Here is a 25658-nt window from a genome sequence, read left to right as displayed (position 1 = left end):
CTCCCAGAGACCCACTGGGATGTGAGAATGGTGATGTGTGAGTGGGGTCTTGAAGGATGCATAGGAGTTCACTAGGGAAAGGGGATGTCTGCAAAGACATGGAGGAATGAGGGAAGGGAATGTGGGAAGGGAGGAGGGGAAGCTGGTAGGCCTGGCTCAACTGGATGCTAAAGGGCCTTAGATGCTGGGACTGTTGGCACTGTCCTTCAGGCAGTGGGGAGCCACTGAAAGTTCTTGAGCAGGGGAGTAACCACTGTATGTTTTGACAAGGTCCTGCTGGAGGCCCTGCCCAGCAGGTTGGGGGTTTGCTCCAGTCCATGGTGATCCAGGTATGGTGGAAGCAGAGAGGCTGAGGGGGCTGCCAATCCAAGATGTAGTAAGGAGATAAAAATGAGGGGACCTGGGCTTCCCTGGTGGCGCAGTGGTTGAGAGTCTGCCTGCCAATGCAGGGGACACGGGTTCGAGCCCTGGTCTGGGAGGATCCCATATGCCGCGGAGCAGCTGGGCCCGTGAGCCACAATTACTGAGCCTGTGCGTCTGGAGCCTGTGCTCCGCAGCAGGAGAGGCCGCGATGATGAGGGGCCCGCGCACCGCGATGAGGAGTGGCCCCCGCTTGCCGCAGCTGGAGAGAGCCCTCGCATGGAAACGAAGACCCAACACACCCATAAATAATAAATAAATAAATTAAAAAAAAAAAAAAAAAAAAAAAAGAAGTGGGGATGGATGGTGCCCGGTTTGGAGTTCAGAGCTGTCTTCCGGGAGCCAGACTCCTTCTGTCTTTAAAAAAAGAAAAAAAAAAAAAAAAGGGGGGACCTGATGAGGAGGTTGGGGGGTGTTGGGGAGACCCAAGTTCCCCGTTTCAGAAGGGAAGGGGTGGGCAGTCTGTGGGCAGAGCCCAGGCTGTGGTGCCTGTGGTGTCTGGTCAGTGGGGTCAAGTCTTGGCCCAGCGCTTCCAGGGAAGGCACAGGAAGGGCCCAACCGAGCAGGCAGTGGGCGTCCAGCACTGAGTGGCCCCACTTGCTGCCTGGCTTGGTGCCAGATGTGTTATTATTATTTATTTATTTATTTTTTGCGTTGGGTCTTCGTTGCTGCGCGTGGGCTTTCTCTAGTTGCGGCGAGCGGGGGCTACTCTTTGTTGTGGTGCACGGATTTCTCATTGCGGTGGCTTCTCTTGTTGCGGAGCACGGGCTCTAGGCGCGCGGGCTTCAGTAGTTGTGGCTCGCGGGCTCTAGAGCGCAGGCTCAGTAGTTGTGGTGCACGGGCTTAGTTGCTCCGCGGCATGTGGGACCTTCCCGGACCAGGGCTCGAACCCATGTCTCCCGCGTTGGCAGGCGGATTCTTAACCACTGCGCCAACAGGGAAGTCCCAGATGTGTTATTATTTACATTTCTGAGAATGTCTGGATCCTGGAGCCAAATTACAATGAAAACGTCTTTAAACTTATCTCCACCTCATTTTGAAGTTGCCCACTCAACTGATCATTTTTATGAACCGTCACGAACATTGATGACATTTTATGAGCCTTTTACTTGGGAAGCTACATGATAAACTTGTCAGCGGAGCCTGTAGGGAAATCCCAGGCTGCTCCTCCCCTGCCTGTGGCCCCCCATTCACCCCACCTGGCCGTGGGATGTGGGAGAGGGCCCAGGCGTGCAGACGCAGGGAGCCCCTAGCGAGCGGCCAGGCCCCAGGGTGAGGGCGCGCCTTTGGCCTGGCACAGGCACTCAGAGCAGCTGGGCTGATTTCCTGGACTTCACCAGAGGGGAGACTGAGGGGCTCAGCCAAGAGGACTTACAGCCCATCTGCACCCCCAGTCCCCCACTGCACACCCCGGCGTCTGGCCAGGGAGGGCCGGGCAAGCACAGGGCCCAGCAGCCTCACACTGCCCCCACCCCGGCTCTGTCTTTGTCTCTTCCTGGCTCCTTTTGGCCCTGTCCATGTGTCTTTCTGTCTCTCGTCTGCTGTCTGTACTTCAGGCTCTGTCCATCTGTTTGTCTGCTGTTGCCATCCTTTCTGTCGGTCCAGTAGCGCCTGTCTGTGTCTGTCTGTCCATCTCCGTCTGTCTGGTCATCTGACTTCATCCATCGATCTCCGTCTGTCTGTCTGTCCATCAGTTCCATCCGTCGGTCCATTCATCCCCGTCCCTCTGTCTGCACGACTGCAGTGAACCACCTGCCTGCTTGGAGCTCCCCCCCGGGCCCCGTGCACCCTGGGCAGCAGGCCCTCCTGAGGCCCCTGAGCTGGCCGAGGACTGGACAGTGTAGCAGGCGCTGGAGGAGCCCGAGGGGCCCCTCGTGGGGAGATGGGGTCTGAGGGGTCACACGTATTCAGTCTGGCGTGTACAGAATTTCTTCACAGCTCTTTATATAAAGCCTGGTGTGAATGACACCAGGCTTTATGTAAAGTGAATGACGGAGTGACCACACAGGTTTTCTGGGGCCGGGCCAGCCAGGCTGTCTTGGGGCCTGTGGGGCAAACCGTCAAGGCAGGGAGCAGGGGTTTGCTGGGTGGACCATGCCCTGGTTCTCAGTAGGCATCACCTCCATGGGGCTGCAGCGCCCCCCGAGTGCCTGAATGACCACCGCATGAAAGAACTGTTGGCCACGGTGGTGGTGAGGGGGGCAGACCCAGTCCCTGCGTGGGGCACTCGGCTGAGGATTCACGGGGAGCAAACTGATGGGGCCTGACCCTACTCCTCAGTCTCTGGGGAGTCGGTCCACCTCCTGCAGGAGTCCTAGGGACACCAGAAGGGGGTCCCCTCAAGGGAGAACTCCGTGGCAGCAGCAGCCCTGCCACTAGGCACCCACCGCCCCCTCCCTGGTGCTGAGGACAGCACTTCTCTCTTCCACCACCACCCCACCCCCCCGCCCCCGCATCGATGAGGATGATAGAGGGGGTGAGAATTGCTGCCAATTAATCCCATAAAGTACTTATTCCCACCCCACCTGCCCTCTTGTTTGCATGGGGGGGACCTTCTCGCCTCCAGGGAAAGGGGGTTGGGGGTGGGAGAGAGTCTGCATCAGGGTCTCCCAGAGGCTCTAGAGCCCAGCCCTGGAGGCTTTGGAGCTGAAACTGATCTGCTTAGGGGCCAGCTCTGGATTAGCCTGCTCCAGCCACCCAGGCTGGGGGGAGGGGGTGCTGGGGGCTATTTAATGAGGTTTAGGGTTGGTTCCCAGGTCATTCAGTGGAGGCCCCCCTTGCAGTGGCCCAGACAGGAGGCTGCTCCATTACAGGTGGGCTGGGGAGCGAGGGTGCTGGGGAGGGAGTGCTGGCATGTCACAGGGTGCACTGGGGTCCCTCCCTGCTCCTTTTCTGTCGTATCCCAACTTCCTGCCACTCCTGGCTGCATCTGCAAGGTGGTGAGTGGCCCTTCCCTGTGCTAAGGGAGATGCTCTCAGAGCCCCAAGAGCAAATGGGTTGGGGGACCATTCCCTCCCTCTTTTCTCTGGGGTTCTGTGATACAGGCATTGAGCTGATTTGACAGGAAGAGAAATGAGGGAACAAAGTTAAATTTGTGTTCATCCCAAGGTTCTTGGCGGGGAGCCCTGGAGCGAACAGAGTGTCCTGAGCACGGGCACACTGGCGACCACGGTGCGCGTCTGTGTCTGTGTGTGTCTGCAGGCCTGTGTGAGTGTGCGTGCGCCCATGTGTGTCCCTGGACATGCGCACACCTCATTGGCTGCAGACTTTGGTCTCAACCTCGGTTTCCTTATTTGAAGAAATCGAGAGTCCGTGGGTGTTGCAAGTTTAGCACGTGCACAGGAGTAAGTGCTGGGCCTCTCTGGCAGCCTGCACCCCAGGAGCAGGCCCCCCAAGGCAGGAGGCAGGGACACCGTGGCCGGTCTCTCTGGAGAGAGCACTGCAGGACGGGGCCAGCCCTGCACTCCAGACAGACCCTCCCTGGGAGCAGCAGCGGGGTCTGAGGGCGAGGCCTCCACGTCCAGCAGACACTTGGCAGGTCCCGGTGGGCCCAGGTGGGGCCTGCGTAGGTCAGGGCACGAGCCCACAGCCACCAGGGAATGGAGGTGCTCACGGCGCGCACACGCAAGCGCAGTCAGGGGCCCCACGGGGTCTCACCTTCCCCGTCTGCTCCGCTGCAGCCAGGACGGCGACCTTCCCACCCTCATCTCCAGCGTGCATCGCAGCCGCCACCTCGTTATGCCCGAGCACCAGAGCCGCTGTGAATTCCAGAGAGGCGGCGTGGAGGTTGGCCTGGGAGCCGCAGGTGAGGAGCCAGGGCAGGGCGGGGGGTGAGGACGGGGCTGCCAGGGCCATGGCAGCTCCGCGTGAGGACGGCCGCCCCACAGCCCTCCCTGCGACTCTGCTCATCGGCTCTGGATGCCGCCGCCACCCCCAGCAGCCTTGGCGGGCAGCCAGGGAGGCCAGCGGAGGAGGCGGGAGGCGGCGAGGCCGGCTGTCCCCCGGGGCTCTGTGTGATGGTAATTGTGTTAATCCCGGCCAGCCGGGCAGCGGGCAGACAGAAGGCGGAGGCGGTGGCTCCGCCGTGGCTGCTGCTGGGGTGGGCGTGGGGTGGCCGAGGCCCCAGGGGCAGATGGAGGCAGGACAGTCAGGGAGGGCAGGCCTCACAGAGGCTCCGAGGTGCACGCACTGAGTGCCCACCGACCCCACAGAGCAAGGGGCCCCGGGAGGGAAGGGGAGCACGCCCTGAGAGGAGGGGGGCTGGGGCCTGGACCTCTGCAGGGGTGGGGCAGGGCGGCGCTGGCCCAGGAGCTCCGTCCCTGAGGGGGGGCGGCTCCTGGTGACAGCGGGAGCTCAGAGGGAGGGACAACTTGGGGACCCACGAGGCACCGCTGCAGAGAGTGGGACACGGCTGAGCTGTGGCTGAAGGTGAGGGGGGTGAGAGGAGGTGGCAGGGGTCCCTTGCTGCCCTATGGACCAGGGCAAACCCGGGAAGTTCCCAGCAGTGGCTGCAGCTCTCAGGAAGGCTGGGCAGGGGATGGTCCACCGTCCTGGGACACCTGAGTACCCCCATCAGGGCCTCCAGGTGTGCCTGTGCCTAGGTAGGCCTCTGGGGGGTGCTGCTTCTGGAGCCGAGCTGGGGGCGCCGAGCAGGCGGCTGATGAAATCTAATTGCTCCATCGATCGGGCAAGCCTCCGGAGCCCCACGGTGACTGAGATACTCTGAGCCGCCAGGCCCCCTGCTGCCTGCGCACGTGGAGGCCTCCTCATGGTGCGCGGCCTGAGTGCGCGTGTGCGCCCTGCGCCCGGCCAGAGGCCTGGGTATCCACTCACACCCTTGTGACCCGCGTGTATCAGGGTGCCCTCACTCTCTTCATGCTCAGGTGCAGGGCCCGCATATGAGCACTTCAGGGGTCCCACGTGGTCTGCATGAAGCACCACGTGTGTCCTGTGTCCAGGTTTCGTCCGAGTCCCGCCCTCTTCTTGGGACTCCGCTTCTCACCGGCTTCCACACCTTCCTGCCGGCCCCTGGGTGGAGGCCTTCGCCCATCCTCACCTCCTCCTCCCCAGGAGCACATGTCAGTCCTGTTTCCACCTGGGCAGGAGGGGGCGGGAGGAGAGGGCTTGGGGCGGCCCTGCAGACATCTGGTGACTGTGTGTGTGTCTGCTTCTGGCTGCCCCGGGTGCGTCTGTGAGTAGATGTGGCCTCACGAGGGCCCGGTGAGCCCCAGACCCCCACGGCAGGAGCCCCCTGCGGCCACGGGCCTGGTTCTCACCGTGGGTCCCCCCCACAGGGAGGTGCTCCCCAGCACTTCTCCCAGGCAGAGAGGAGCCCCGCCCCCAGTGTGGAAAATGGGAAACAGATCGCAGGGAGCTGAGAGCCCTGGGTCGTTCTCGGGGTCCAGGAGGCGTGCGTACAGGGTGGGGTGTGGGCAGCAGGTGTGGACCCAGCCCAGACCCACCTTCCCGCCTGGCACACCTGGACGCTGCAGCCCTGCTGGCCCTGCTGGCCGGAGACCCTTTGGCGTCCTGAGGGGCCTTGTGCTGGTTGAGCACCCCCCACCCATCCTGCTAGGTCACTGAGGTAGGACCCTTCGTCTGGGCGGTGGGGACCTCGTCCACGGTGGGGACCTCGTCCTCGTCCCTCTCTGGGCAAGGCCTGGGGCTAGGCCACTGGGCCCCGGCCAGTGGCAGGAGGTAGCCGAGATCAATAAGTTATTAGCACCATTCTGTCAGCTGTAAAGTGGAGATTGATCGGCACTCCGCTGCCGCCGCACTTCCCCACCTGATAAAAATGACAGATTAAGGGAATAAGGAAAAGGAATTAGGCTCTGGAGCTGACGGCCCGGGCTTCTCGGGAGCTCCCCTTGCCAAGGTGTCATGGCGGGCCTGGGTCGTAGATGGGGTGGCCCCTCACCCACCCACCCACCCAGAGCCCCGTGAGGATGGAGAGGGGGCCAGGAGCACGGGGTCTGGACGGGAGGCCAGCACTGTGGTGGGTTAGGGTAGGTAACTGTGGTGGGTCCAGGAGCCCGAGACCATCGCTGAGCTTTTCCGCAGAGACCTCCAAGGACTTCGGCTCGGAGGGAGCCTGGCGTCTGGGTGCAGGGGCTGGGAGGGAGGGGAGCTGGTGCCCGGGGATGGATGAGCATGGTTTGGATGTGGGACCTGAGAGAGGACTTCAGGATGGGGCGGGGGCGGGGCCTGGGCCACGTGAGGGGCTGTACGCAGTGGGTGAGGCTGCTTGGGGTGCCCTTGGGGGCTTAGCCCAGCTGGGCAGGTGGGCATGTGTGTGACAGGCCAGGCCAGGGTGGTGGCTCGGGCTTTCTGGGGGCAGTGAGGGGTGTGGCCTGGGGGCAGGGGCCCAGGAAGAACGGATGTGGCAGGTGTGCCGGGGCCTGTGGCCTCTAGGAAGAGGTTGGGGTACCCTGGCATGGGACCCTGCACTGCCGGTCCTCACCCCTATCCTAGAAGGAGAGGTTGGTTTCCAGTCAAATCAGGGTGCTGAGGAGGGCTCCTTATTCTGCAGAGGAGACTAGTCTGGCTGGTGCGGGCAGCATGGCACCTGTGGGGTCCCGAGTTGCTACCTGAGGCCGTAGCTATGAGATCTCCCATCGTATCTACGCACACACAGTCCAGAGCCCAGGGTCTGGACCGTCCCAGGCCCTCGCCCCGTCCCAGCCCCGCATGAGGGACCCCGGGCTGAGCACAGCTTTAACCTGGCCAGGACCCACAGGCACCCCTGAGGAATGAGGGGTGTGGTTCCGGGCTGAGCTGGAGCTGGGCCGGGACTGAGGCCGGTATTGGGGTGGGCCTGAGCTGTTCCCGCCCTGGCCCCTACGAGCCCTGAGAGGCAGGGTGGGGTTCACTCTGCCCTCTCCCAGGTGACCTGTTGGGCAAGAGGCTGGGTCGCTCCCCCCACATCAGCAGTGACTGCCCTTCGGAGAAGAAGGCCCGAAGCAAGTCCCCGCAAGGTGTGAGCCCGACCCCTGGGGGGTGGGGGCACAGGCACTGGAGAGGAAGGGGGACAGCCTGGACCCTCTGCAGGGCAGGGTCAGCACAGCAGCAGGTTCTAAGAGGGGAGCCCCTGCCTCTCCCCCGCGGCTGTATCTGAAGGGGAAGACCCCTCTCCTGTGCTTGCCCAACACAGAGGGTCTGTTGCTTCCGGAACTAGGGCCCGGCATGGCCCCCGAGGATCATTACCGCCGGCTGGTGTCCGCCCTGAGTGAGGCCGGCACCTTTGAGGACCCTCAGCGTCTCTACCACCTGGGCCTCCCCGGCCACGGTATGTCGCCCCTCCCCACGCATGAGAGGCCACCACGTGCGCTGGGCTCGCCCTGTCCTGAGAGGTCTCTGCTCACCCTGAAAAGAGGCCCTGGGGTCTTTGGCTGCTGACACCAAGGCTGGGATTGGATGCAGGTCTTTTGGCCCCTCAAACCTCGAAAGCCCTTGTAGGTGGGCAATGAGGCCCACCTCCTCCTCCCTCTGCCCAACGCAGCCGCTTGTTTGGGTAGATCTGGGGGAGTCCCCCACCAACAGGTCTCCCACGGACTCTCCCAGCCGGGCCTCGAATGGCCGCTGTCATCTCACAGATGAGCAAGCTGAGTCTCAGGGGAGCCCACGCGAGAGTGGGAGGTGGGGGTTTCCCCAGGCCCAGCACACGCAGGTCCCCGTGGCCCCTGGTCTGGACGGCACCGTACCCCTCCTCGGGGAGGCCAAGAGCAGGGCAGCAGGCAGCCCCTGAACGTCCACTGTGGACGTCCGTCCAGAAGCAGGATGGGCGACGGTTCAGGTTTGGTCGCCCGGCCTTCACAGTCTTCTCTGGTGGTCAGGAGGAGCTCCGGCCAGAGGCGCCATGCCCATCCCACCCAGCTCCCAGACAGGACGCTTGGAAGCCCCCCTACCACCGCGAGGGCACAGTCCGGCACCCTGTCCAGCTGCACCCGGGCTTTGCAGACCCCAGTCCGGGGGCTGGGGCCGGGCGCTTGCCCTTTCTGGCTGGAACTGGGTGAGAGGGTGCTGGGAAAACGGGCCGGATTTCCTCTCCTTACACAGGCACTGTCCCCCAGGGCAGTCAGGCACCGAGAGCCTGAATAATTCACCAAATGTTAATAATTTAAAAATCTTCCTTTTTAATTGCTTTCCCTGCCCTGCCTGGGGCCGGCTCCGCTGGCCTGCGCGGGGAGGGGCGATGGCCGCGGGGACCGGCGCGGAGTCGGGCTGTCAATCAGGCCCCCGCCCGCCGCCCCCGCCCCTGCCCGGAGCCGACGGTAAATAACCCAGGCCGCGGGCGGGCGGGGGCGCGGGGCCCTGCCGGGATCGATGCGGGCGGCCGCGCCGGCTGGGCTCTGCGGCCTGGCACCCGGCCCCGGGCAGGACCCACCTCCGCTTTTCGGGTAATTAATTTATAAACAGGCGGTGGCGGCGGAGCCTGCACAGTGGGGGAGCTGCGGGGGGGGGGGGGGACTCTGAGGTCCGGCCCTGAGCAGGACAGAGGGCCAGGGGTGGGGAGCAGAGTGCGTAGACCGCACAGTGGGCCCGGGTGTTACCTAGGAGGGGGTTGGAGCCCCGCCCCAACTCCTGGACAGGTCCCACTGCCCTCACTCTGGGGCCTTTGCACGACCCCTCCCGTCACGGGCCCTGCAGCCTTGCTCTCGGCAATCTCAACTCTGGTTCCTGCACCACCAGACTCCCCTGCGTGGGACCTTTCCCTCTCTCCATCCCAACCACTTTTTTGTTCCTGACATCCCCATATCCCTTACAAATGCTCACCTGACCCCCCTCCCAAGACCGGTGGGTGCCACCAGCGGGCCTTGCGCTGGGATGTTTGGTGTCAGCCCTGCCCTATGGCCTCTGCTCGTCTTTCTGTCTCGGTGACGAACCAGCAGGGTCGGGAGAGAATGTGCGCCGGTCTGCCTGTCCTTGGCCAGTGTACCACAGGGTGTGGGAGACGTGAGGGCCTGGTGGGGGCTGGCCTCTGGGTCACTGCTAGTGCCTGCCCCTCCTCAGATCTCCTGAGGGTCCGGCAGGAGGTGGCAGCGGCAGCTGTGAGGAGCCCCACCGGCCTGGAAGTCCACCTGCCCTCATCCACAGCTGGTCAGCGTCGGAAGCAGGGCCTGGCTCAGCACCGAGACGGCACCGCCCCAGCTGGTGCCCCGTCCTTCTCAGAGAGGTATCGGGGTGCCTGCATTTCAGAGAGACCCCTGCATTCCCTGTGCTTGTTTCGGGGCTACAGAGCTGCGGTTGGCAGACCTGCATCACCTGCTTTCTGCACGCGAGGTCCACAGCCCGCACCTCCCCTTGGCCGCTGTACAGCAGCAGGGTCCTGAGTGAACCGGGCACTGTGCTCGGGCCTCGGTTGGTGGCAGCCGGGCAGAGGCCCAGAACGTTTCTGGGGTAGAATGTGTGGGGGTGACCATCCCTCTGGGTGGGGTGTGTTTTCACGGAGCAGCTGTGGGGCCCGCTGAATCCAGGTGCCCGAGACAGCTGAGGGCTTTGCTCCCCCAGCAGGTAGGTGAGGGGGCTTGAGGCAGATGAGGGGGAGCAGTGCGAGGTCTGGGAACCCCGAAGTCGGAGGAGAGCTGGGGGCGGGGAGAGCCCCCCAGCAGCACCGATTCAGACACCGGAGCCGCTGGCAGCACAGACGAGGCCTCCGGGGGTTGTAGGGGCCGGGAGACCCCAGGAGGGGGCGGGGGCGGAAGGACTTCGGAGGCTCCCCGCCCCTCGCGCCGGGAGTTGTTCGCTGCAGCCGCCGCCTCCCGGACCGCGGCTAATTGCGCCGCGTCCGCGTAGGGTTGGCTAGGGGCGGGGGCCCCCGCGCGGTAATTACCGCCACAGTCGCCGCCGCCCGCCGGGCCAGCGCCTCCGCGCCGCCGCCGAGATTAATTGGCGCCGCCAGCGGGGGCGGAGGCGACCTGAGCCACGGCGGGCGCACATCGACCGCCCGCAGGGCCGGCAATTAGCAGAGGCGGCCGGAGCGGGGGGCCGCGGGGGCGGGGGACGGCAGTTCCGGGAAGAAGGGGGCGCGCGGGGAGGGGGCCCCCGAGCCTGCGGCGCGCGCGGTTCACCACTCTGCCGTCGACAGGGAGTTGTCGCAGCCGCCCCCCTTGCTGTCGCCGCAGAATGCCCCCCACATCGCCCTGGGCCCCCACCTCAGGCCCCCCTTCTTGGGGGTGCCCTCGGCCCTGTGCCAGACCCCAGGTGAGGAGTAGGCTGGTGAGCGATTCTGTCCCCCGGAGGTGGTGGTGGGGGGGGCTGTTGGTGCGGGGCCATCAGGGTTTATCTGTCACAGACCGCGTGTCCATCAGTGCTCCCGGCGAACCCGCCCCTTCCCCTATTGAAGCCAAGGACAGACCAGGGCGGGCTTGGGTGGTCCTGGACCACTCGGCCACCTGGCCTCGTGGTCTGTCCCCTTCCCACCAGGCTATGGCTTCCTGCCCCCTGCCCAGGCGGAGATGCTCGCCCGGCAGCAGGAGCTCCTGCGGAAGCAGAACCTGGCCCGGTAGGTGCTTCAGCCAGGGGTGGGGCGGCGGGGCGGGAAGTGTCACTGCCGAGCTGGCTGATACTCTGCGGTCTGTCTCCACGGCCAGGCTGGAGATGTCAGCAGAGCTGCTGCGCCAGAAGGAGCTGGAGAGCGCCCACCGGCCGCAGCTGCTGGCACCCGAGGCCGCCCTGCGCCCACCCGACGGTGCCGAGGAGCTGCAGCGGCGCGGGGCCATGCTGGTGCTGAGACACAGCTCCGCGCCGCTGCTGGCCCTGCCTCCCCAGGGACCCCCGGGCCCCGGCCCTCCCACCCCGCCCCGGGAGCCTGCCCGCCGAGCTCCTCGGAAGGGGGGCCCCAGCCCTGCCTCAGCCCGGCCCAGTGAGCCCAAGGAGATCACAGGGGTTGGGCTCTGGGCACAAGACAGCTCTGAAGATGAGCCCCCCAAGGACTCAGACGGAGAGGACCCCGAGATGGTGGCTGCTGGGGACCAGGGCCCCATCCCAGGCCAAGCCCCAACTGGAGGAGCCAGCTCTGAGGGGAAGGGGCTTGCCTCAGGGTCCATGCTGCCCCCTCCACTGCCCCTGGGCCTGCCCTACACTGTCAGCCCCTACTTCCACACAGGTGGGCACCCCCACCATGCCTCTAGCGTCCTCCAGTCCCCATCCCCCACCCAGGGTCTCAGGGAGGGCGTCCACAGGGACAAAAACCCCCTTCAGTCATCAGTCCAACATTTCTGAAAAATTAGGGCGAGCAAAGGTCAGCAGACAGGGGTGGGAGCATAGGAAAGAGCTGGCCAAAGTCCTAATAACACTACCCCCAACCCAGGCGCCATGGGGGGCCTCTTCATGGATGGCGAGGAGGCCACAGCGCCCGAGGATGTCAGCAAGTGGACAGTGGATGACGTCTGCAGCTTTGTGGGCGGCCTGTCCGGCTGTGGAGAATATGCACCGGTGAGGGGCCCCACCCAGGATGGTTCTGAGCACCCCCCACTACCCAGCGCTGCTTCCCACCCCAGATTTCCCCTTCTCAAAGACTGCGGGGGTGGGGGCACTGGTGCACACCCCCCCCACCCCCCGCATTGTCAGTGCTTCCGCCTCCAAGGTGGGACATGCGCCCAGCACAGAGGAGACTTTGCTTCCATTTGACGCTTTTTCCTGCAAGCTGCACCGGCAGCTCCTCTGGGCTCTGCTTTCTCTGGAAAGCTCTGAGGCCACCCCAGGACGCACAGCCCCGGCACTCACGCCCTGACACTGTGCCCCCCCCCCTCCAGGTCTTCAGAGAACAGGGGATTGACGGGGAGACCCTGCCCCTGCTGACAGAGGAACATCTCCTGACCACCATGGGGCTGAAGCTGGGGCCTGCTCTCAAGATCCGGGCCCAGGTGAGCGCCTACTGGGGGCAGCGGTCTCCAGACAGCAGGGGGACAGCACTGAGGCTCTGCGTGGGGCTGCAGGGTAGCAGGCCCGCAGGCCCCATCCAGGCCCGTCTCTCCACAGGTGGCCAAGCGCCTGGGCCGAGTCTTCTACATGGCCAGCTTCCCCGTGGCTCTGCCGCTGCAGCCACCGACACTGCAGGCTCCCGAGAGGGAGCTCAGCTCAGGGGAGCAGCCCCTGTCCCCAGCACCGGCCCCCTCCCCGTACGGGGGCGCGCAACCCCCTGCCGGCCGAGCCTCACCCAAGCAGGAGAACGGAACCATGGCTCTGCTCCCAGGGCCCGCGGACCCCTCGCAGCCTCTGTGCTAAGCTGGTGTCAGACACCCCCATCCTTCACTGCCGGCTGCTCCCCAGCAAAGGCCCCCGACCCCACAGCTTATCCTCCTTTCGGTTTTGGATGCAAAAACACAATTTTTAAAAGGAAAACACATGATTTAAGAGGAAAAGAATGAGTTTCCAAAGACTCTCTGGGGGTGCCTGCAGAGCCCGGTGCAGACAGCGCGGGGACCGAACCCAGGCCCGGGGTGGGGGTGCTGCACCCTGGGCGGCTGCAGACAAACCAGAGACGGAGGAGGCGCAGGCGCACCCCAGGCCCTGCAGCGTCGGCCGTGCCCACGGCAGAGCCCTGCTCGAGGTCAGCCTCCTTCGTGGGGTAGGTGCATTTCACCCGCCACCATAAGCTGCGGCAGGAGGCCAGCCCCACGGTGGTTTATGTCCCCACGGCCGCCGCTCCAAGACTTGGAACAGCACTTGGTCCTTTCCGGTCTCTTATGTTGTAAAAATAAAGCCCTATCCACCATCTACGCCCCGCGTGGGCACGGACCCCAGGGCCTCGGCTCAGCCGCAGCCGGGAAGCAGCACACCTGACTGCCTGGTGAGGTGGGAACACCACACAGCAGCCCCCACGAGGCTCCAGGCGGGCAGCCCTCAGTCGTCCTCGGAGAGCTCTAGATCCTGCAGCTCGTCCTCCGGCCCCTGGGCCAGACGACACGGCTCCTGGGGGTCCGGCCCCGCCTCTGTGTCTGGGCTTCCATCTGCAGGGAGAGCGCACATAACATAAATTCTGCTTTATCAGGAAAAAGCCAGCCTGGGAGGTTACTCATCACTAATTAATCACAGCACTAATTAATTTATCACTGCTGCTGTTGCTTGAGGCCAGAGCCAGCGGGGATGGCGCAGCTGGCCCAGCATCCCCGGGGGGCGGGGGCGGGGGCCCAGCTTAGAGCCGATGGCCCTGCCCACCCACCGGATCCCCCATGATAGTCTTGGGCTCCAGACAGATGGGCTCAAAAACCACGGCACCCCGCATTCCCAGGAACCACTTACCCTCTGAGTCGCTGACTTCCTCCTCCTCCTCCCGCCTCTGCCAAGCTCTTGGGGACCCAGGCGTCCCTGGGGACCAAGCACAAGAGCCCATGGGGGTGGACCCACCAGCAAATGCACAGAGGGGCAGCTAAGGCAGGACAGGGGCTGGGGCACAGCCCTGGACCCCACTTTCCCTTAGGTCTCCTCTGTTCAAGTGGGAGAGGACCCAGAACTGCCCTGAAAGCTGGTGGTGGCGGGAGGGGGTGACACAAGGCCTGGGGGCCCCCACCTCAAAGCCAGCCCTGTGGCAGGAGGGGCAGAGGAGTGATGACAAGTGCCCTTCCTCTGGTTCCATGAGGTGGGAGGCCTGCCAGGCCCACCTGCTCCCTCCTCCCCCAGGCCCCACCTCTCTCTGGGGAGTCCGGGGGGTCCTCGTCCTCGTCCTCGTCCTCAGCGCTGTCCAGATCAAAGAGGTCCTTGAATTCTGCCCTGTCCTCATCCTTCCTGTCTGCCACCTTGCGGCGCTTCACCTCTGGGAAGTTCAAATCTTCCAGCTGGAAGGACAGGGACCCCGAGCTGCAGGTGAGGGTGGGCGCTCAGGGCTGCCCACCCACCGGCCACAGCCCAAAGCACGGCCCAAGCCCAAGCCAGACTCACATTCCCAGTGATGGCTTTACCCAGACCCAGTCCTGCTCCCTCCTGCCCCGCAAGCCCCTCCTCCAGCCTCCAGCCCACCCCCTCACGCCAGGACCCTGCTTGGCCACTTTCGGGACACTTGGCATACTGGGTAGGGTTCCTGGACAGCCGCCCTACCAGGCCAGTGCGGAGGCCGCTAAGGGACATCACAGCTGCAGGCTCCAACCGTCCTACTTCCCTAATTTTCAGCCGTCACTCCCAGAACAGATGGCCTGCCCATACTGACACCAGGACAGGGATGCAGACAGTCATGCCACTTGGCACGAAGCTGTCCCCTCAGGTCACAACGTCACGCACCCACGGATCGGGCCCAGACCCAAACACAGAGCTAGGTCTTCCTGTTCCTCCCTGCTGGCCCTCCTGGTGTCCACAGGCTGGCCTAGGTGACGAGGTCAGCCCAGCTCTCGCTCCCCCAAAAGCCCCAGCCCGTCAGGCCTGAGGGGCAGCAGCCTCTCTGCCCCAGCACAACCCTGGGGCCTCTCCACCTGCAGGTCGTGGGAGAAGCCCCCAGACTCTACCCAGTTCTGCCCACCATCCGCCCCATCAGAGCAGCACCAGCACACGCTGCAGCTAGGGTGGCCAGGGACAGCACCCACCACCCCCTGCTGACGTCCTCCCAGCTGTGCCCACATCCCCGACGCCCCCCACCCACCCACCCACCACCATACCCGCTCTTTGCCACTGATCTCCAGCTGGATCTCACGGTCCCTCAGCTTCCGCCACTGGCTGTAGTACTTCGTGAGCGGGGTCCCCTCCTCCCGGGTCCGCTTCTCCCAGGCATCCTGTGCAGGGAGATCCAGGGTCATGTCCCACCCCGGGCAAACCCCCAAACCTCAGCCGCACACTGACGAGTGGCCCCCGGGCCCGGGCCCTGGCCCCCAGCTGACCACCGCGCGCTGGTCGGACACGCCGAAGGAGACCCTCTGGCGGAGGCTGCGGACGTGCTCTGCGTTCTCCTGCACCTTCTCCAGCAGCTGGCGCACCTGACGGCAGTAGTTGGCCACCTTGCACTCCCGGAGGAAGGATTTCAGCTGCAGAGGAAGCAGGGCTCAGCCTAGCCCCAGGCACAAGGCTGCTCTGCACCCCGCGAGCGGTGACCGCAGGCAGGCCGGGGGGGGGGGGGGGGTCATGGGTTCCTGTGTCTCTGAGCCCCGGGGGACGCACCTGAGTCAGGGGAGAGCCCCAGTGCAAGTGTGTGTGGGGGGTGGGGTGGGGGGGCTGTGTGACTCTATGGCCCAGCCCTTAGGGACCTGTGGGGGTCGAAGGGCTGATGGGAGGATGCCCACCAACCCCGTGGGCCAGGCAGAGGGGTGGGCAGTGGCAGGGGCAGGATGGAGCCACCCTCCAGGCCACGTCCCGCCTGCTGCCTGTCTGTAAATAAAGTCGTGCTGGCACATGGCACACTCGTTCGTTCCTGCGTTTCTGTGAATTTTTTTGCACTTCTGTGGGAAAGTTGAGCGGATTGAGAAACCCCGTGATTGCAAAGCCTAAAATATCTACCATCTGACTTTTTACCAAAAACATTTGTTGACCCTCTTCTAGACCCTGATCCCCAGGACTCAGAGAGAGGACAACGCACACACACCTGTCTGAGCAGCCCCGCCCCACTCACCACCAGGCCAGATGGGCACCGGCCTCCCTGAACTGAGAAACGCCTAGGCTGAAAGTAAACGGATCTCCAAGGGGCTTCTGAGAGGGAAGACCGCCCCATCCCACCCCAAATATCGCCTGAAGAAAAGCTGAGGTTGGCGGCCAGGGCTTCCTGTGACCCCCAAACGTCTCCTACCTCCTCACCTGGCCCAGGAGCACCTGGGAAAGCATGCACTGAGACCAGCCCGACCCAGAGCCGGGGGCCGGTCCAGCCTGCTGAGCCCCAACACCCCCGGGAGCCCTCACGGCTGGTCCGGTCCCTGGGCTGTAGCAGGCTAGAGGGGGACTGACAGGTCCCGGGGTCCTCCTGACGCACCCGGGCCAGCGCCCTCCTCAGGCTCCACACCCAGGCAGGTACCCAGGCAGGTACCCCAACACCACGGCCCTGGGGACCCAGCTGCCAGGTGGCGCCAGCACAGAGACCCCAAGCTGACCAGGCTCTGCCACTGGCCCTGTGCGGCTGTGACAGGGCTGCCTTGCTCTGGCCCCACGCGAGGGGCGCCAGCCCGTCAGAAGGCGGTCTGGTCTGCTGAGGGGTTGGGCCCACGGAGGGACTCGGGCGGGGGGCAGCGGGCACACACCTGCAAGACAGCGGGCAGCGCCAGCTCGGGGAACGCAATGCTGTGGGCCTGACTGTGCAGGTACTCCAGGCTGAGGTCGTACAGCTGCTCCACCAGGCCGTCCTGAGGCAGCGAGGGAGGAGACAGCGTCAGGGCAGAGGGGAGCTCAGACCTCGGAGCCACGCTCGGGCTCGGGCTCACTGGGCTCCCCCAGCCCCGGGAGGCCCACAAGGTTCAAGCCTGGAGGGCAGCGGGCCTTCCCCCATCCACACTCGTCTACCTCCAGTCACCCCGCAGGCTGACCTCGGTGCCCTGCGACATCCTGCCGTGACCCCGCCCAGGGCGTTTCCGGACCCCTTTGGAGGCTGGGCTCACCCGGTACGCCTTCTCCTGCAGGTTGACCTTGGACAGCTTCAGGATCACAGCAAAGTTGATGGGCCTGGAGCTCATGCGCCCCGGCCTCCTGTTGAAGTCGACCTGCTGGAAAATCTGCCCCAAGGACCCGTCAGCCCAGCCTGCCCACCCCAGTACCCTGGGTCTCTGGAGACCCATCTTGAGACCAAGGGCAAGTGGCCGGACACAGTGCCAGCCCCGCGGCCTCACAGACACCACCCCTCCCCCCACAGTCTGCTCACCTTCCAGATCTCTGGTCCCCAAGGGAGTCCCTCTGCCCTAGAGCAGGGCCCTGGCCAATGGGGCGGGACCAGGCCACACCCTTACACACTGCTGCTGTCCCCCTCCTGAAACTGGGCCAGGAAGCCATGAGAACCAGTGTCTGGAGACAAAGAAGGGTCCCTCCTGCACAGGGTCACCATCACTGCAATTTCCTCACCCACGATCACATCCCCACAGCCTGGTCCTGGCCCTAGTAGATCTCTAGCCTTTGGACTGAAGCCTCTCCCTACCTAAGCTACGTGCACACGTATACACACAGGTACACATGCACAGAGGCAGCAAAGGGAACACAGCTTTGGAATCAGACGGGGCTTCCAGCCCAGCTCCGCCACTCACTCTAATCTTGGGCAAACACCCAGATCGACCCAAGTCTGTGCCCTAAAACCAGTGCCCTCGGGCCAGCCCAGCAGAGCAGCTGTACTCACCTGCGGTGCCACTCTTGCCCATCGGGCAGGCACCGTGCAGAGTAACGCCCTCACAACACCTGTGTGCTATGGGCGAAGAGCCAGCACTCAGGAGAGCTGCACCGAGTTGAGGAGTGGTCGGGCCACACGCGGCAGGAGGCGTCTTCCCTCCCGCACCCTCCGCCCCACCTCGAGCACCTGCTCACCTCAAGGATGAAGGGCAGCACGGGGATGAAGGTGCCCGTGCTCTCCGAGAGCAGCGTCAGGGCGCGCAGGCAGTGCACGCGCAGCGGGTAGAAGCGGGCAGTGGGGACCAGCCTGGGGATGTGGGAAGGCGGGAGTGAGCAGAGACCCCAGACTCAGAGACCCCCAAACCAGCCTCACCCGCCTGGCCCAGCTGCCTCTGAACTCTCCCCACCCACTGGGCTCCAACCTTAGGAGGGGCTCCTCCCCGGCAGGGTCAGGGGCCACACCAGCCTCAGACAGATAAAAGCAGGACCAAAGGCCCCAACCGAAGTCGCAGTTCTAAGGACCTGCCTCCTTGCTCAGTTACGGGGTGGGGGTGGGGGGACCACACCCCACCCGGCTAACGACTCAATTTCATTTTAACACGTGAGACAGCAAAGCCGTGAGTTACTCGTTAAAACTTTTCTTTCTTCTCCCTTCAGGAGGACAAGGATGCCCTCTGCTGGTCACGTGTGGCTCCGCCAGTCTCTACCCCCAGAGACCAACATGATATTCATAGGCAAACCACAGCACGTCACTCCAAGCCTGCTCTGTCCAAGATGTCCAGGCAGGTAACCCCAAATCCCTTCAAACCGCACAGTCCCCTCTACCCCGCGTCCCCAGAATGCACGTGTGTGCAGCATCCTGGACTAAGGTACCAGGTCACAGGCAACCGAGAGGCCCAGCTGACAATGATTCTGGGATGCCGGGGACAAGGCCACGGACAGCCTCAGCCCAGACCTTCCTCAGGTGCTGCCAAGTCACAGACACCACACCTGGAGGCCCCAGCTGCCAGGGGCACTGGCCAGACCCTCTGTGAACAACCCTGACCCTACCCTGACCTCCAGGACAGCCTCCTGTAACCTTCTCCCTGTGTAACCCTGGCCCTGACCCCCAGGACACCTATGTAACCCTGGCCCCACCTCCTTCGGCCCTCGGAGCAAACCCCCGGCCCCGACTCACTTGATGCAACCGATGACAACCTGGGACAGGGGGTAGATCAAGGGCTGCAGAGCTTCGCTGGGGCAGATGGTGCTGAGGGCGCGGCACCACAGGTAGAGGCAGTGCACGAACTGCCAGTTGTACACTGACTGGTACGTCTCCTGGGCAGAGTGAAGTCCACCCAGGTCAGCCCTGGGGTCCCCTTCACCTACTCCACAGCCCCTACCAGCAAGGACCCTGGCGCCACCAAGGGGCTGAGCTCTCTCTCGCAGGAGGCCCGGGGGCTCCCCCACCCCCACCCCGCGCAGTGGGTCAGGCTCCGCCCCCTGCCCCGCCCCCGCCCCCGCCCACCTTCTTGCGCGTGGTCATGGCATTGCGCAGGTGGATGGCGAGCTGGCGGATGTAGAGGAACGCGTGCTGGTAGGCGACGCCAGCGTCCAGGGCCAGCAGCTCTGTCAGAGTCCGCTGCATGAAGCTGACGAGGGGCAGGGTGCTGGGGGAGGTGAACCTGCAGTTCCTCACGTACGTGATGTACATTTGCTGCCGAAAACACCTTAGTCAGAGCCGCCTCTGAGCTCCCAGGGCCCCATGCCCCCACCACCCAGCAACAAGCCCCCTCCAGACACCCGGGCCTTTCCCTCAGAGCTGGCCTCAGCAGGAAGCACAGCCCAGCCACGTCTGCCGCAGACCCCCCTCCGCTGCACGGCCCTGCATCTCGAGGCCCCACTGCTGCTCAGCCCACCAGCCCCGGGCAAAGTCTGCAGTGCCGAGGGGAAGGGTCTTACGGGGAGGCCTAGACACCCAGGAAGGAGGGAGCTGCAGCATGAATAACCGTGGGAACGGGCAAGGGACATGGACGGACCAGAAGGGAAGGAGGCAGAGAAGCCCCTGCTGCCCGCCAGGCTGATGCAGGGGGCTTCCAGAGGGTCCTGTGCAGGGCAGGCCACCCCAGGCTTACAACCAGGCGGCAGGGTCCCCGCCCACTGAGAGGAGAGCTGTGCGGGCCAGTCCATGCGGAGCCCCAGGGGGACCAAGGGCTCCTGTCCCCATGCTGTCCCGTCCCCCACTTCTCTTGGAGGAAGCCATGACAAGGACCTGGGTCTGCCCAGGGTCACAGCGCCCGCAAGAAGCACCGACCACAAAGGCAGCCTGCCCAGCCCTCAGGTCGAGACTTTCAACCCAGACCCTGACGGAAGAGCCGGGGGGCACCGCTACCTTGAGGACGGGGCTCAGGAAGACGTCCTTCTTGTGCCGGCAGACCTTGGCAAGGACCAGGAAGGCCAGCACGCGGGGCGTCTCCTCACCCGTGCCCCACAGGACCACCATCCTCTGTGGAGGCGAGCTGTCACCGCCTGCCCCGGCCACAGACGGCCCTCCCCACAGCGCCCCGGGGAGCTCCCCGAGTCAGAGCTCGGTCGGGGAGCAGGAAAACCAGAGCACTTCGCCCCTCCTGAAGGCCGCACGGTGAACGCTGACCTCTGTTGTCCAGCGCACGTATGCACGCGGGTGCCAGAAGGCCGCCCCCTACCGCCCAGGGGAGCCCGTCCTCGCGCGACTGGGCTGTGCTGCCTCGAGTGTGCCCCCAAGACAGAACCCCACGTGCTGGCACAGATGCCCCCTGCACTCCAGCCGGCAGCAGGGCTGCCCCGAGGCCAGCGCACCTTGAGCAGCATGCGGCACTGCTTGGGGAAGGTCAGGAAGTAGGGCACGCAGCTGCTGACATGCTGGAGGATGGCCGCCACCACTGTCGCCTCTGCCACACAGGCCACCAGCTGGGGAAGCAGGAGACGTCAGCGAGGCCCAGGACACGAGGAAGGACTGGACCGGTGGAGGCAGCCAGGCCCCCATGTGACCCGGCAGGTCCCGCCCCCCAGAACCGCACCTGTATGACGGAGCTCAGGTAAGCCTTGATGTCCAGCCGGAGCTTCCCCCACAGCGGGCTGCTGGATGGCTGCAGCACCCTGCAGGGAAACCGCACCCTCCAGCTCAGACATGAGGCCACCAGGAGGCCACCAGGAGGCAGGGGTGTGGCCCAAGCCGCGTCCCATCCAGGACACACACAGTGTCCAGGACGCAAGGGCACATGGGCCCTGTGGTGAGACCCCCCCCCATCTTTCCCACGAGTTCAGGGACCTTTCCAGCTGGACGGACACGAGACACACACCAGGACTCTCTCAAGGGTGGCCCACAGCTACACCTAAGGAGGGGTACCACCAAGCCCCAAGCCCCCCCACAGGCCACCCCACCCGGCCAGAGGGCTGACCATCCTTCCTGTCTGAGCCCAGGGCCAGCCACTTCCCCCAGAGCCCCCAGACAGACCCCTGGCCTCCAGCTCCCCACACCTCTCAGGCACCCACACCGTGCAGTCCCAGGTCTGACCCAGGCATCGCCAACCAGCACCACAAGCTGTCTTCCTTTGGGCCACATACAGTTTTTGTCGTTGTCGTTACCCTTGCGGCTTACGGGATCTCAGTTCCCCGACCAGGGATTGAACCTGCGCCACGGCAGTGAAAGCACCGAATCCTAACCACTGGACCACCAGGGAACTCCCTGGGCCACACACGCTTTACAGAGACCAAGTCACTTACACCTTAATCTCAGCAGCAGTGGCTGATGCTTCGGAAGTTTCTCAGAGACATCACCTCTCAACGCTTGCAGAACTCAGCACGTTAAGTGTCTGTTAACTCCACTAACGTGTGCAAAAGAACCAAGGACGGGGCCCCTGATAACCTCCCCATCGGCAGAGGCCGGCTGCTGGGCACCTGGAGCCACGACCCAGGCGGCGCTGCCGCTTCCTCCCGAGCCCGCTGTCCTCCACGGCGACCGCTCTCCCCGCTGCAGCAGCCCTCACGGGAGCCCGCACCCAGCCAACGCCAGCACCACTTGCACTGCCTCTTTGCTGCCCACTCACTCACTGCCTGTGGCCCTCCACTCTCGCCGGCCAGCCAGCTGCCCTGTCCCCTCCGGCAGCCACCTCCACGTGGCCGCATCAGTCCAGCCCCGACCACCACCACCAGGCCCAGGTGCTCCCATCCCCGAGTCCTGGTCGCCTCCACCTCCCCTCCAGCTGGTCCCAGCGAGACCTCTCCCCGGAGCTTCTCCCTCCCTCTGAGCAGCGTCAGGGCGAGTGTGACCCTCCAAGCCTTTCCTGCCTCCAGGGCACATGGCTGCAGGCTCCCGGGAGCCCCAGTGGAACCCACAAGCTGCCAAATGTCGGCTGCTCCTCTCTCCCCTCTGAAAACCTTCCACGGCCTTCTCTGCTCAACTGACCTCTAACACGGAAGTCAAGGTCCTCAAACCAGCATGGATGGGGCCCCAGCCTAGACACACACACTCGCACCAGCCAAAGAGCAAGGAGAGCAGACGAGACTTGACTGGTCCAAAGAGAAAAGAGAGAATCCTGACCAGAGAAGACGGGGGAGCAAAGCCAAGCACACACTCTGTGGCCCTTGAGGAATTCTGGGCAGGAAGGAGGAAGGACAGGGCTACCCCCACAGGGCCCTGAGTGTCCAGCCTCTCCCAAGAGCCCTACAAAGAGCCTGGCTCTGTCCTCCACATCCCTCTGTGCCAGCTGGGTCTAGAGGGAGCCCCTAGGACGCAGAGCCCCTGCCTTCCCCAGTGCAGAGCCCTGACCACGCCTCCCCATGCCATTCTCTTCTCTCTTACCTGCTACTGTCCTTTGGGGCCTTTCTAAACAGCAGCTCCCGGAGACAGCCAAAGAGATCTCTGATGCAGAAAGTGACCAGAGCATTGAACACTGCAATGAGGGGACCAGAGACGCCACTCTCAGGACAGAAAATGGAACATAGAGACTGTATCCCTGGTCCCCTCACCCCAGCTCACCAGCACTGTCCGTGACCTGGAATTTGCTGGTCTCAGTGCCTTCCTGTTCTCCTTGGGTGGTGGCCACGGCTGCTCGAAACGCCTGCACAACTTCGTGGAACAGCTTTGGAGTAAGGTGCTGCTAAAAGGGCAGAAGGACTCAGAATGTTGGAGGAGCAGTCAGCTGTGCTCGGCAGAGCGAGAGGCAGCCGGCTGGGGCTCCAGGAACCTGCTCTGTGAGAGAAAGGCATGCTCGGCCACATCCTCAGACCAAGAGCAGAGGTGGGAGCAGTGTTGCTGAGCCACGTGCAGGGAACAAAAAGAGTCCAGAATCCTCCTGGAAGGGCCATGGGGGAGGGGCTGAGGAGCCTGGATCTAAACGATGGCCAGCTCCAAGTGGTATCTGGAGTTCTCCCTTTCCGTCCCGTCCTTTCTTTTCCCTGCAGAAACCACTGCAAGGCCCTCAGAAGGGCCCTGGCTCCACCAGCGAGCAAAGGCACAGAGACTATGTCCTGCCCACAGTGGACTTCAGAGAGCCCTGGAGAAAAACAGAGAGGAAAGGAGAAGGCAGAGGCCCTAGTCTCTGAATGAAGGAGAGAATGCAGTCCTGAGCCCTCCTAGCATGCAGGGAAAACTGTGAGATTCTCTCGTGCTGAACCGGCTCAGAGAAGGGCTCCTCCCACCTGCACTGCCCCAGATAAATGAAAGAAAGCAAGGGGGCGAGAGCTGGGGCGGGGCCAGCGGCCCAGCCCACGCCACTTCTCACCTTTGCTGCCTGCTTCCATCTCTCAACCATGGCGAGGGTCACAGAGGCAGAATCCCTCCTCTTCCCCGCAGGTCCTCTGGGGGCCCTGTCCTCCTCATCTTCCTCCTCCTCACTTGCTTCCTGCACCAGACACAGAGGGCCCCACTGGACCAGATGCAGAGGCCACAAATATGCCCCTGCCCCCCCCCCCCACTGTGCACAGGCTCTCACTTCCAGCACGTCCGGCAGGGGGTGGAGCCGATCCTCTTCGTCCTCAGAGCTGTCGGAATCACTGAAGTTCAGCAGGCTCTGGTCATTCTGCTGCAGGAACTTGTAGAACTCAGGGTCTTTGTCCTTCAGTCGAGAGAGCTGGTCCTTGTGCTCAGACGCACGGCCCTTACACCGGCTGAGAAGGTGGGGGTCAAGTCTGACCGGCAGGCACAGCCAAGGCCAAGGGGGGAGGGGGGATCAGGCTTCCTGTCCTCCTCAGAGAACCTATGAGGCTTAGTCTGCTCCCTCCACAGCAGCTGCCAATGACCAAGGCAGGGGGATTTCCAGAGAGTAAGTTTTCAGCAGATCTCTCTCTCCCCCAAAATCCAGACTCATACATCCAACAGCCCCTGCACACGTGTTTGAAACCCAACGCGTACAGTGCTGAACTTTCAGCTTCCCCCGAACTTACTCTGCCCACACACTGCTCTACCTCAGCTGTCGCTAACTCCCCTTTTCCAGGTATTCACGTAAAAGGTAAACCCTCTCTGTCTCTCACACCCAGCATGCACTCTGTCACGAGATCTCATCATCAATACTTCCAAAAGTCTCATGACTCCTCTCAAACCAGCATCATCTCTCAATTCGCTTGTCCACTCCGGCCGCTTACAACCTGCTCTCGGCACAGCAACCGGAGGGACCCATCCTGTTACATGTCACACGACGTTACTTCACTACTCAAAACCCTAGGATAATTTCCAACTGTACTGAGACGCCATATAAACGGTCTACAAGATCCAGCCCCATCACCATCTCTCCAGCTTCACTTCCTACTATTCTCCTCGCATTCCTGCCACGGCCATGCTCAACTCTGCGTAAGGCTCACTCTCAACTCAGGACCTTTGCTGTTCCTGCTGCCTGAAACACCCAGACATTCTTCCCCTACTGCTGCAATTTACTCCCTCAGGTTTCCTAAAACGGCCTTATCCACTCCACCTAACGCTGCCGCAGAAGCTCCCACCTCTGCTCCCGATTCCTCCAGCTCCTTCTGCTTTTCCTTCCTGTCTGCAGCACTTATTTCTTCCACCACCCTACACGCTGTGGTTTATCCAAGGCCGAGTAAGCTCTCCTAGGCCAAAAATGAGTACTATTCTCCAGCGTTTCCCAACACCGGGATGACTTGGCACAGAGCAGTCATTCCGTAAATACCGCATGGAAGAATAAACAAGCCGAAAGGTCTGGGGGAGAGATTAGAAGTCCCTAGGCCTCAGTCCTGAGGCCCCAGGAGTGGTCAGCACCCTTCTGGTGGGGCGGGCCAGGACGGTTAAGTGGGTTCTGCTTACACACGGCCCGTAGAAGACGCTCCACTCACCTGGCCAAGGGACTCCCACCTGGCCCATCCGGGCTCCGGGCCGCTCCGCGCGCCGCCCGCGTCTCCGCCTCTGGGGCTCCTTCGGGCTCCGAGTCGGACTCGGAATCAAAGCCCGAGGCCAAGAACTCGTCCACCGTCAGCTCCGCCAGGCGCCTGCGGGCCATGCCGTTGGAGTCACGACTCCCCACCAGCCCGCTGGGCCCCAGCCCGGCCGCCCCAGGAACACAGAGAGGCGCAAGGGGAGCCTCTCTGGATGCAAGCGCCCGCCGGGAGGCCTAATCGTAGCCTCAACTCACCGCTTGCGGGTCCACGCCGCCTCCATGACTGCAGGCCCGTAGCGTGCACCCCACTTCCGGCCCCAGCAGGCCTTGCGCCAGGCGCACTTCCTGCAGGCAACCCCGCCCCTGGCCCCGCCCCACCGCGCCCCGCCAGGTGGCTTTAAGGTTCTCCAACCTTGGCTGCGGCGGCATCCAGGCGGGAGGGCGCGTTCAGATCTCTTTTTGGGCGGGCGGCGCTCGGCTTCCCAGGGTGGCACGCGGGACGAAAGCACCTGGCGCAGCCCTGGTTCAGTCACGGCTCCCGCTGGCTTCCGCTGAGGGACAGACTGCGGAGCTCCAGCACCCGGCATAGGGCGGAATCCCACCATTCCGCTTACAAATCTGTGACGTTTACCAAAAAAGGCACTAATAACGACACCGACCTGGGGGAGGGCTGGG

General features: G+C 63.8%; 2 protein-coding genes across 10 annotated transcripts in view; one reads left to right on the top strand and one right to left on the bottom strand.

Annotated features, from left to right (window-relative positions):
* SAMD11 (sterile alpha motif domain containing 11) overlaps positions 1–13139 on the top strand; it is a 20126-nt gene extending 6987 nt beyond the window's left edge. For 5 of the 8 annotated variants that reach the window (XM_082379518.1, XM_082379523.1, XM_082379525.1 and 2 more), the window contains 10 exons: positions 4101–4225; positions 7305–7394; positions 7571–7705; positions 9430–9592; positions 10505–10620; positions 10843–10921; positions 11010–11524; positions 11729–11853; positions 12174–12284; positions 12400–13139. In XM_082379518.1, coding sequence (XP_082235644.1) covers positions 4101–4225; positions 7305–7394; positions 7571–7705; positions 9430–9592; positions 10505–10620; positions 10843–10921; positions 11010–11524; positions 11729–11853; positions 12174–12284; positions 12400–12645 — 1705 coding nt within the window. In that variant the 3' untranslated portion in view covers positions 12646–13139. The remainder of the gene's footprint in view (positions 1–4100; positions 4226–7304; positions 7395–7570; positions 7706–9429; positions 9593–10504; positions 10621–10842; positions 10922–11009; positions 11525–11728; positions 11854–12173; positions 12285–12399) is intronic. The other 3 variants (XM_082379519.1, XM_082379521.1, XM_082379520.1) reach the window with 3 other exon arrangements.
* NOC2L (NOC2 like nucleolar associated transcriptional repressor) lies at positions 12748–25603 on the bottom strand. Of its 2 annotated transcripts, none has more exons than XM_082379499.1 (19): positions 25239–25603; positions 24943–25095; positions 23592–23766; positions 23382–23501; positions 22637–22757; positions 22460–22550; positions 20676–20754; positions 20455–20565; positions 20009–20122; positions 19145–19333; positions 18815–18954; positions 17833–17944; positions 16923–17036; positions 16569–16670; positions 15225–15368; positions 15006–15119; positions 14048–14195; positions 13663–13728; positions 12748–13370 (listed from the first exon to the last, which is right to left on the bottom strand). In XM_082379499.1, exons 1-19 carry the CDS (start codon positions 25586–25588, stop codon positions 13264–13266), a joined length of 2550 nt encoding a protein of 849 aa, XP_082235625.1. In that variant the 5' UTR covers positions 25589–25603; the 3' UTR covers positions 12748–13263. The 2 variants fall into 2 exon arrangements, with proteins under 2 accessions (XP_082235625.1, XP_082235626.1); XM_082379500.1 differs by having other exon boundaries at positions 22637–22754; positions 25239–25601.
* Between the last annotated feature and the right edge of the window lie 55 nt (positions 25604–25658).

Source organism: Balaenoptera borealis (genome assembly GCF_965194805.1).
Source record: "Balaenoptera borealis genome assembly, chromosome: 1".
Classification (NCBI taxonomy): Eukaryota; Metazoa; Chordata; class Mammalia; order Artiodactyla; family Balaenopteridae; genus Balaenoptera; species Balaenoptera borealis.
This window is presented reverse-complemented; position numbering and strand designations above follow the sequence as displayed.